This window comes from Rhododendron vialii, chromosome 11a, assembly GCF_030253575.1.
Source record: "Rhododendron vialii isolate Sample 1 chromosome 11a, ASM3025357v1".
NCBI lineage: Eukaryota > Viridiplantae > Streptophyta > Magnoliopsida > Ericales > Ericaceae > Rhododendron > Rhododendron vialii.
Window position 1 is genome coordinate 24,917,889 of NC_080567.1, and position 12,332 is coordinate 24,930,220.

Consider the following 12,332-nt stretch of genomic DNA (forward strand, 5'->3'; position numbering starts at 1 on the left):
TACTAACAATGTGGAAGCAGGTCTTTATGATGAAGACTTATGGCCAATCAAGGTGGAAGGTGCAGAAGTGAAATCGATGGGAATAAGTGTTACTGAAAGCCAATTCCTTAAATACATTACTGATGGTTTTAAAGAAATAAGTGGAGATTTTGTTAGACCTAACATGATACTAAGGTCTAGTGGTTCTACATCAAAGGTTTCCCATGATCAGTGACAATCTAAGTCATGTGAATGAAGAGTTAGCTACTTTAAAAGCTATTTTTAAGAAATTATTTTCTTTCATTGTATCTAGGAAATTAGAGGCTGATGAGCCTATTTCTTGTAATTGGGCAGACTGCGTAGTTGATGATAGTCCTTTGTCTGTTAAGGAATTAGCTATGGAAGATCTTAAAGCTGCTCCTGCTAAGCTTGATGATTATAAAGCAGAAGTAAAAGATCCATTAGAGGATTTTAATGTAGGAACAGAGGAAGATCCAAGAATTCTTCATGTATGTGCTGCTTTACCTGATGAAATGAAGGATCGTTTGAAGTACTTGTTATTAGAATTCAAGGATTGCTTTGCTTGGGATTATCCTGATATGCCTGGTTTGAATAGATCACTAGTTGAACATAAAATTCCTATTAAAGAGGATTTTGTCTCATATCAACAGATTCCAAGACAGATGACACCTGAAGTTCAAAAAGAAGTAAAGAAAGAAATGGAACGATTATTTAAGGCCAAATTTATTAGGCCTGTTAAGTATGTTGAATGGATTTCAAATATTGTTCCTGTAATCAAGAAAAATGGCAAGGTTAGAATATGCATTGATTTTAGGAATTTGAATACGGCATCACCAAAAGATGAGTATCATATGCCTGTTGTAGACCATCTAGTGGATGCAACCGCAGGCCATCGATTTCTTTCCTTTATGGATGGTTATTCTGGATATAACCAAATATTCATTGCAGAGGAAGATACACACAAAACTGCATTTAGATGTCCAGGATATATTGGACTATTCGAATGGATTGTTATGGCGTTTGGATTAAAGAATGCAGGAGCAACTTATCAAAGAACAATGAATGTGATTTTTCATGACCTAATTGAAAGGTTTATGGAAGTTTATATTGATGATATAGTGGTAAAATCAAATACATTTGATGAGCATATAGACTATTTAAGACAAGTCTTGGTAAGAATGAGACTATATAAGCTGAAAATGAATGCAATGAAATGTGCTTTTGGGGTTACTGCTGGAAATTTTTTGGGATTTCTGGTTCATAAAAAAGGGATTGAGGTTGATAAAGATAAAGCAAAAGCTATAATAAAAGCACAGCCTCCAACAAATAAACAGGAACTCCAACAGTTTCTAGGACAGGTAAATTTTCTTAGGCGATTTATCTCTAATCTGTCTGGAAAAACTCTTGCTTTTTCCCCACTCTTAAAGTTAAAATCTCAGAAAGATTTTAAATGGGAGGGAGAACATCAGAAGGCATTTGAGTTTTTAAAGCAATCATTGGTAAGGCCTCCTGTTTTGATGCCACCAATAAATGGAAAGCCTTTAAAATTATACATCTCAGCAGGACACCAGTCGATTGGTTGTCTTTTGGCTCAAGATAATGAAAATGGCCATGAACAAGCCATATATTATCTTAGTAGGAGATTAAATGAATGTGAGATAAAATACAAGCCTATTGAGAAGCTATGCTTGACATTATACTTTTCTGCCACCAAGCTAAGATGTTACATGTTACCATCGACGGTATATGTGATTGCACAAACGGACATCATCAAATATATGTTAACAAGGCCCATATTAAGAGGTAAACAAGGGAAATGGTTGTTATCCTTAATAGAGTATGATTTACAGTACATGCCTCAAAAGGCAGTAAAAGGGCAAGCTTTAGCTGACTTCATAACGAATCATCCTAACATATTAATAGAAAAGGATGAATTTGAGATACATTTGGTTGAAATAAAACCATGGAAGTTGTCATTTGATGGCTCCAAGACTGACAGAGGAGTTGGAGCAGGTGTAGTTTTTACATCCCCAAAAGGAGAATTCTTGCAGTTCTCTTTTCAGTTAGATGAAAACAGGATTTTAACCAACAATCAAGCTGAGTATGAAGCTTTGATTATTGGATTAGAGATTGCAAAAGAATTGAATATTAGGTATTTAAATGTTGCAGGAGATTCGCAATTGGTAATTCGACAGATAACAGGCGAATATAAGTGCAATCATCCTTTATTAGAATTTCAACTACAGAAAGTTAAAATTCTAATAACATATTTTGATGAAGTGCATTTACAACATGTTTATAGATTGGAGAATAGTGATGCTAATCAAATGGCACAAATTGCTTCTGGGATTAGGATTCCAGAAGGGCAAAGTGAAAAATTAATAAAGGTCCAAAAGAGATTCTTGCCTTTCTCTATTGAAAGAGATAGTAATGATTTTGATATTATGGAAATAAATCTGGTTGATGATTGGAGGGTTCCAATAAGGAAATTTCTAGAGAACCCAAAGGAGAAAATAGACAGAAATATAAAGCAAAGAGCCATAAACTATGTTATAGTAGGCAATGATTTATTCAGAAAATCTTCAGATGAAGTATTATTGCTGTGCATTGGTAAATCCCAAGCAATGACAGTTATGGGTGAAGTTCATGAGGGAACTTGTGGTTCTCACCAGTCTGGAGAGAAAATGAAATGGTTACTCAAAAGATATGGCTATTATTGGCCAACAATAAGAAAAGATTGTATCTCATATGCTAAGGGGTGTCAAAAGTGTCAGCAATATGGACCTATTCAAAGGGTTCCAGCTTTTCCTTTACAGTCAATTGTCAAACCATGGCCTTTCAGGGGATGGGCAATTGATATGATTGGAGAAATAGTTCCTCATTCTTCTCAACAGCATGAGTATGTAATGGTGGCGACGGATTATTTTACAAAATGGACAGAAGCTATCCCATTGAAGAATGTAGCACAGAAACAAGTAATTGATTTCATTGAGGAGCATATTTTCTGTCGATTTGGTATTCCTGAGACAATAACAGTTGACCAAGCATCTGTGTTCAATGGTCATGAAGTAATGACTTATGTTAACTCATATGGAGTTAAGATCTTGAATTCTTCTCCTTATTATGCCCAAGCAAATGGGCAAGTAGAATCTACAAATAAAATTATTAAGAATACTTTATCTAAAATGATAATTGACAATCCAAGGGATTGGCATGATCTACTGCCAAGAGTGTTGTGGGCCTATAGGACTTCAAAAAGGGAGAGCACCAGGGCTACACCATATGAGCTAGTATATGGCCAAGCCGCAGTTTTACCCGTCGAAGTTAATATTATATCTCACAGAGTGGCTAAGCATTATAGCCCAAACAATATGGATTTTGAGGAAGCAATGTATCAAGAATTAGATGGACTGGAAGAATCCAGAATGGATGCTTTAAATAACATACAAGCACAGAAAAGGAATTTAGAAAGAGTCTACAATAAAAGAGTCCATGAGAAATCATTTGCAGAAGGTGATTTGGTTTGGAAAGCAATTTTGCCCTTAGATAAGAAAAAGAAAGGGCACTTTGGTAAATGGTCCCCAAATTGGGAGGGACCATTTCGTGTGTTAAAAGTTTTAAGAGGAGGTGCGTATCAGTTAGAATCTATTCTTGGAAGTGTCCATGAAAGAACAATCAATGGAAAGTATTTAAAGGCATATTTTCCATCCCCTTGGGAGTTAATTGAAGAATGAAAACATAAAATCGACGGATGGACAAATGATTCAGACTTGAACAGACCATCACTGAAAGCCTATAAATTTAGGCTAAACTTTTCATTAGAATAAAACAAGTTACATTTCCTGCTCATAAAAGGAAATAAACATAAATTTCCTATTTTAGAAAGGAAATTCAGGCATTGATAGGATTTCCATCAGCATCAATCCGAATGATCTCAAAATAATGCGGGAAACTCCAAGTAACAAATACGTGGAATTTTTCCCAAGCATAAGTCAGGAACGAATGCTCTTTGTCCCTAGCCATTGCCTCTGCATCCATCTTTATCTTCTTATCTACTAATGGCCTCATGGCCATTACACTCTTTTCAGCTTGAGCCAAGAGGTGAGCTCTCTTGTGATTTTTCTTCCGAAGCCAGTTTTGATGCTTTTTGAACAGAGCTTTTGAGGAGTTTGGTGGCAGTTCCCATTTGGAGTGATTTAAATCTAACACTTTGTTATGAAGTTTAACCACTTTGTCATGTTGAACTTCATAATCAACCCAAAAGGGATCATAGAAGGCAGCAGTGCTAGCCTTCATCCAAAGCCTTATAAGAGGCAGTGCAGATTTGAACCCATGAAGATGGGTAGTAATGAGGCTACTCTCATAAAATTGAAGGGTTTCACATGCCCATAAGAAGTTTAAATAGGGGACATGTTCCTCCAGAATGTGAATATCCAAAAAAGCAAAAGCAGCCAATAGCTCTTTGGCTGTAGTTTCATCAGAATCTCTATAAATCGAATACCCAACATGGGCTTGAGATAGTGGAGGATTGTACCTCAGATTCTCTAACTCTTGGAACCAATCAGGGTTCTCGGGTAGGGGAGAGATGTCAGGTTGGTCATCAGAAAAGCCAACAGGAAATTGTGGCTTTCTAACCATTTCCTTCCAATAAGCTTGTTGATTTTTGGCCCTCTCGAGGAGGGATTCATGATTCTCCAAACTTGGTTTGCCACCTGCCTCTGCCAGCTGAAATGGCATCGGCCTATATGGCATAGAAAGTAATGAATCCAGTAACATTGCTTGGGGTTCGTCTCTGACCCAGGGAAATTGATAACTGACTTTGACGTGTGAACGTCGAACACTCGAATTAGGATATAGAGGAGGATCCTCCATTCTGACGACAACCCTTTCAGTGGGTAGATTGTTACCCCAAATGGATGGAGGGTTAGAAGGCAAAGGATCATCCCAGCCTGAAATGGCTGTAGTAGGAGAAAGTGGCCGATCGACGGTATCAAAAGAAGGCGAGGGAGTGTTTAGATCGATGTCCATGGTGCTAATTTGACTATGAAGATGAGAAGTCAATTGAAAAGAAAGGGATCGATGTGTAATCATTCCACAAAGATCCAATTTATAAGGAAAATGTGAACAATGGTTCAGTTTCCAAGCAGTTAATTAAAAGCAGTTATTACCCATGATCAGCCCCACTAACAGGAAATGGAGGAAGTGACGGTTGGTATTTTCCATGATTTGTCATTGGTTTATCCCATTGGTTAAGAAGGAAATGGTTAGCCACAATTTACATCAATTACCAAGGAAAGGAGTAACTTTGGTTAGTTGGTTTCGTGATTTCCTATGAATTGACCCTTTCGATGGGTTTATTTCAAATTCCAAAAGAAATGAGTATGAATAGTTGATTTCCTCTATCGATTAGGGACATGGGTTGCTAAAAGATTCTGGTACTTTGGATAAATACAGGAATAAGACAAACCAACTTCGAAATTAATATCAATATTTCAAGAAAAGAAGTGTAAAAAGCCTGCAAACAAGGCTAAACATTGCAAGAAAATGCAGAGTCCAACTAATGAGATGCCTGAAACATTAGAGGCCAAAATGATAAGTTATAATATACAAATTAATCATGGATTCCTGAGTTTGGTTTTTAAGAGCAATTGGGAGAAATAGCTCCACTTGCTGTTGGTTGCATTGTATTTTTCCTGATATTTCAGAAGATCAGTGTTGGCCATAGCAATGATGGCCTTAGTGCTTTGCTCATCACAGGAGATCTTGGACAATTCTTGACTGATCAACTCTTTGCGTGATAATAAGATCTTTTGTTGATTGTCAAGTTGACTCAAACGAACAAGAAGGGCTGCCTTTTCATCCTCGATCTGTTGCAACTCATCTTTCAATTGATGTATATTGCTCCCCATTGTGTCCAAATTAGCTGAGATGGCTGCAAATTGATTAAGGGTATCTTGTTTGCTCTTCATTTCTTTCTGACAGTAGGCCGCTACTGTCAAACTCTCCTTTACAATTGAGCCAAATTCTTCAAGTTTGATTTGCTCAGACAGTGGGAAAACTTTCTTGGATATCAAACAAGTGATACAGCTAGAAAAAGCTACAGAATGTTTAGTGGCAAGTTCCAACAGTGGAAGTTCAAGTAGCCCGAAAAAAGTTTTTATCTCATCTTTTGTTTCCTCACTAAGTTCAGATGGTGGTGGAGAAGTCAGAGATTCAGAAAACTCAGAAATGGACTTGGAATAAAACTCAGAGTATTGCTTGGTTTTAGTCAGCATGAGGTCCAAGTCAGAGTTTGATGAATTAGTTGGTAACTCAGCATCAGCCCCATGGGCAGGTGGAGAAAAAGTTATTGGAGTAGTAGGGATGAGGATCAACTCTGGAGTGAGGGTTCCCCTTTCTACTTGCTGTTGCCCTGAGGGTTCAGTAGCCTCAACCAATAGTTCTACGGGCTCTGACATACATTCTCCTTGGATAGGAGAACGAATTTTTGATTGATTAAAAGGAGATTCCCGTACTCTGTCTCCCTGACTTGGAGAATGAATTCCTGGTTGCTCAGCACTAATGGTTCCTTGTTCCACAGGGGAATCAACTCCCAGAGTCACAGGGGAATTAGGTTTTGAGCTTAAGATAAGCTCAGTAATTGGATCAAATGTTTGAACCTCTGGAAAGGTTGATTCGTGATCCATTTCAGAAATTTTGACATGTTCATCCGGAATTGGTGCTGGACATGTTAAAGGTAAAGGGATATTAAATGGAAGGTCAAATTGAATAATAGAAGAAGAAATTGACAGGAATTAATTGGTTTGTAGTCAAACCTTCATCTTTACTGCTCTCATCCTCTGATGGAGGTGCCAATTGCAGTCTCCTTCTTGTTTTCTAAATGTGAAAGAAATAAATCAATGGAGGAGTAACAGATGATATCTATAGTCCAAATTGACAGAAGGATGAAATTATTACCCTTTTAAATGTCACCAGTGTCTCAGAATCTTCAGCAATTTCTGGAGAACTAGCTTGTCGAGCTGGCAAATCAAGACCTTTCATTGCGTCCGCCATCAGTGGGGGATCTTGCAAAGCACTTCGAGCTTGGGAAGTCTTGCTTCTTTTCCTGGAGGGAAGAGAAATCTCGGGTTGCTTCCCTTTGTCTTGGCCTTTTGGGCCTCTTGAGACATAAGTCTCTTTAGGAACTAAAACAATGAGGAATAGTTAATAAGGATTAGGACTCTGTGTCTACAAAATAAAGAGGGATGATTTGATGAAAGATACCTGATGAGGATTCTTCAGGATCAAGTCTCAAAAGGCAGTTGCTCAAATCTTTATTGAAGATAGTGGGTTTGATGCAGTCCCAAAACAATTCAAATTCTGAAGTAAGAGAAGGTTCGGCTACAAAACTTGCTAGTTGGAAGCTGGCCTTGATGCCTTGAAATTGTCCAATCAGTTCTGTAATTAGAGAGGTCTGGGTCACGATTGGCCTCGTTTTGGCCAAGTCCTTAATCCGTGGATGTGTATGAGGGACAGGGATCCCTTGTGACAGACCAAATTGCCGAGCACACTGATTTGGCATGTAGACTTCAAAACTGCAATTGGAAAAGCGTGTGGTCGAGGGGGAGAATCCTATCGACAGGAATCTTGATATCAAAACGCTAGCCCAAAATTCATTAACTGTTTGGGCTGGCACCAAAAATTTGAGGATAGGTTCAATCCTTTGTGATGACGAGTACCGACAGTCCTTAAAAGGCAGCCAGGTAGGAGAGTCCTCGAGAGGAGGACTATGGAAAGCTGTGAAGTACCTTTTGAAAGATGAATCTTCATGCTTGGGCTCATGAGCTAAAAAATATTCTGCATAGCTCAAACACTTACCCCCATCTTTCCTTCTTGGAAAATAACTTAGAGGTTTAAGAAATGAAAAATAGGCATACAACCATGCCTGGAGAATCCAAAAAGGGCCACCACAGTTACTGGTGATCTTATTATTTGTGAATGTCCATAACCCTTTATATAATGTCCCTAGTACAAAGGGAGCTAAAGCAAGCTGTGCATCTTGAGCTAAGCAAATGGCCAAACGGACATATTCTTTGGTGATCTTTAAGCCAGACACACACAGCACGTATTTGTTGAGCCAATATAAATAGAAGGCCACTTTCTCAGTAAATGATGGTTCTCTGAGATCAGAAGTGCAAAAAAGGGATATAAAGTGTGAATAACTCCACGAATTATCAGTAGAGGCCTCAAACGGTGGATCACAAGGACGATGATCCAAAGCAGCGTTAACTTCTGCACCTATACACGGTAGGCCAGTCAAATGAGCAATGTCTAGAACTGTGGGACTCATGGGGCCGTACGGAAAAACAAAGGTGTTGGATGAAACAGACCAAAAACAGGCGGCAGCAGCAATCAAATTAGGGTTAAATTCAAAGGCCTGTGTGGATAGGTCTATGGTTTCGTAAATTCCCATGGCACGCCACGAGAGGTGTAAGTATCCCCTCATACGGTCTACCCACTTGGTCCAAGATGGAAATACAGAGGGCCATGATCGGATTGTCCCTCTGGTATTCCAGCCAGTGCGATGGAGACCTGGGAGCGAGAGGAGCAAGGGCTCATCAAAATTCACCGGATAGTAGGTTGGTAGTGAATCAGGAGGGGTTGGAGAATAAATAGGGCCCAGAATGAATTTAGAGGGGCAACCAACTACAGAAATAAAATAAAGAGGAAACTGTGGTGCCTCCCGTAAACATTGAGGATACCTTGGGGGATATGACTCTGTTGGGGTTTCCGTTTTCTGAGAACTCGGTGTTTTCTTCTGAGTCGTCTGAGGAGACGACGATTTGGAGAAAGCTTTGGAAGCCATGGCTTTGCCTTGAGGAGCTTTCTTACGCGCCATCGATTCGGGAGTTGATGGTTTCAAACGATGCCCTAATTTTTATAAACGAGAGAATATGTATACGTTGGAAGAGCCTCGTGTGTTAACCACGCCTTTTGGAAGAGGCGAAGGAATTATTTATTCGAGTTAAATGATGTCTTTTTAACTCAAACAAATAAGGGGGGCATTGTTTGTACCACAATTAAGATTTCTATTTTTACCCGTCGATTAGGTGACACGTGGCAAGGGTAAATATGAACAAATGTGAGGATAGAATGGACTTGACTTAATGATTCGGAATAGAGGTGAATCGATGGTGAAATTATAAACAGTCTGGTCCATCGATTGACCTACACGTGGCGTATCCTGATGGCACTTTGGACCGTCGATCGAGTGACAGGTGTCACATGAGCGTGGATCCCATGATTCCACGATTGAAGAGGATGGAAACCGCAATCAACGAGATAATTTTCTCAACGTGGGCATGATCGGCAGTTGAAGGAAGTTCATAATCAGAATTCAAGAAGTTTTCAACTGCCACTCTGGGGGGAAAGTTTTGAATTCAAATGTAATGTGAGGAGGCCTATTTAAGTACAAGTTAGTAGCAGTTTCAAGGACACACAAACAACGCCAATCAGGCCTTTATCTTTTCTTTTCTAGGAGTAGAATTAACTTGTAATTGTTCACTCAATCTTCTCGATTGATTGTTCTTCTACTTTGAGGGTTAATAAAGTCCATTTTGTTAATCTTCTTCCATACTTCATCCACTTCATTGTTTGTTTCCAAAGAAGTCCTGAAATACGGCAAGGAACCAAACTCCACTTTTCACATCCACATTCCAGCAAGCTTACGATACAATTTCCCGTCGATTGGAAAGAAAACAAGAATTTTGGTAACACATAGCTATCGATATTAGCTTTTTATCGATAACTAAAAAATGAAATACCCAAGGGTAGCTTAAAAAATAAATACTCGAGTGTTTGAATAAAGATCAAACAATTTGGCTCCAGCCCTGCAAACACCAATGGATTTTCCTTGTTCCAATAAACAAGTTGAGCTCCGTTCTATTCATTTCCATGTCTCAAAATTTTATTCCTTTCGAGAATCCCACATTAATTTAAGGGTACGTGCACCATCATGACTCTCAAAACATATCGATTTTCAAAATTATCCTCTTGTTAAATAAAATGCAATTATGTACTTTTTGGACTAAAATGCATTTTGATTTCAATTTCAATATAGGGATGAAGGGTAAAAACGTTTAATGGGTCAATTTTCTTCAACTACTAGTTAAAATATGCAAACAAAATGGGACGCCATAGAGAAAACCAAACCGAATAGAGTTTTACGTCTCAATCACTTGGAATCAACTACATGAATCTGTCAAGGGCCACTTGTTCACACAAACCCATTATAGACATATCTTTACGCACAATAATATTTAATGTCAATTTTGGTCTACTCCTTCCCGTAGCATTGCTACTTAGAGCTATTCTATCCGCTTTTTTAACTACTACATCTTCTGATTTATGGTAAACAACGCCATAGAGAAAACAATTGACCAAAATTTGGAGATAGAGGGAGTAGTAGTATGAATGTTGGGTAACTGCGTTGATCCATACAAGAATCAATCAGGTTTGAATGATTCGATGGTGGTTGACAAATTTTAAATGTTAGTAGTAATATTCTATAAAAATCCGTTGAGCTTCCATAGCCTCCAATCCTCCTATTCTATTTTTTTTTGAATTTTTTTTATATTTTTGATATTGATTCGTCTCGACTAGATAAATTAGAAAAGTAAAATTTTTAATTATGAGTAATATATAGGACATTCCGATAAATATGCGGGCCGGGGCTCAACTGTTTTTTTTTTCCCTTCCTTTTTCTCGTTTCTGGAAGAGGCCGGGGGGGCTCATCTGGGGGTAATCTATCCTCGTTGACCAGGACCGGGTCCCAACTTCCGTCCATTTGGGTCCCACGGCCGACAACGCTCTGTTTACTCGTAGTTGCCAAGAAAGGGAGCATCGATAAATGGGTAACCCCATGCTTTTACTTTCCTGGTAAGTATTTAAAAGGAGTTCAATTTTTCCTTTTCAAAATGGTACTCCTTTCGTCCCTTTTTAAATGTTCCGTTTCGTAACTCCAATTTATTAAAAAAATATTATCATTATATTTTTCACATCAATTTTTACCTCTACTTTTTCTATTTACTCTTTATGGAGATATTACCATTACACTTTTACTCACTAACTTTTCAAAATAGAATCTACTTTTAGAGGCAAAATGAAAAATGTATCAACTTTTACTTACTAACTTTACAAAATGAACACTAATTAAGAGACAGTCCAAAATAAAATATTGAACTTTAAAAAGGGAACAAATAGAGTAATGGTTATAGTTTTATTTATAGAAAACAAAAGTACTGTGATAATCATCTCTTTGATTTTATTTCGATAATCAGAACGGCTCATTTATTAAAACATAATTTTAACTCTCCCAGCAAAAAATTAGTACAATTAAATATCAATAACTGCTTCATACAAAGAAATACGATAACTATCGTCCTCCCACTCGATCAAAACTATTTTATTGTATTTTTGGTCAATTTTCCCATACGACAACCCAATTTTCAATTTAGAAGTTTGACAGGCATATAAAGATTTCAACCAATATCCGATCGCGTTGATTTTTCGCAAGGTTAGTTTAAATAAATATCATGCTCTAAAAGATAACTTTCTTGATCATCTTGAAATAAGACCGGGAACATAGTGCGTAACATTCACCCACCTTAAAAACCTTTCCGGGAACAAAATTGAACTCCATTTAAAACCTTTCCTGTAAAATCTTTTCCTTTTACCTTGCATTTGTCAAGTTGTTGATCCTAGTGTGTTCTTCATAATTTATCGAACTTGTGGATCGTGTCCATATCCCATAGATTGGCTGACGGCTATATATAAAACTTGTTCATTAATCGGCGTGTGCGTAAGTTCATCCGAACACTTTGATTATCGAAAAAACTTAATCCATCACCATTCTTGAACTGATGTGTAACGTGCATGATTCTAAAATTCGTAAAGACAACTTATTGCGAAGATTTCTTAGCCGTGTTTGCATTCTATTTTTTAGACTTTTGCATGTGGACGTATTCATAGCTACCGGGATGTTGTATCCGCGTCCATGTCATAACTAGTCAGCCAAATAGTGGTCGGTTGATTGTTCAGATCAGCAGATCTCTCTCCTTAATTAATTAAATAAATCTTGTGAATGGAGGGTGCAAGAATTAATGCCTGTATCTAAGGGCTAATAACGGATGCTATAAAATGTGTGCAATGTTAGGTATTTCGAAAATGTTCTCGAAAGAAAAATTAGTGGTTCAAATTCTTTTAGATGGATCTCACATATTAAAGTGAATCTCAATTATTAATTTCACTTTCAGAGTAGTACCCCTTTTTCGTGTATATACACGTATATACAA

The 12,332-nt window shown here is 37.8% G+C and overlaps 1 protein-coding gene across 1 annotated transcript; it reads left to right on the forward strand.

Annotated features, from left to right (window-relative positions):
• Nucleotides 1-377: 377 nt before the first annotated feature.
• LOC131307045 (uncharacterized) lies at nucleotides 378-3,734 on the forward strand. The gene has a single exon (XM_058333462.1). It carries the CDS (start codon nucleotides 378-380, stop codon nucleotides 3,732-3,734), a length of 3,357 nt encoding a protein of 1,118 aa, XP_058189445.1.
• The last annotated feature ends 8,598 nt before the right edge of the window (nucleotides 3,735-12,332 follow it).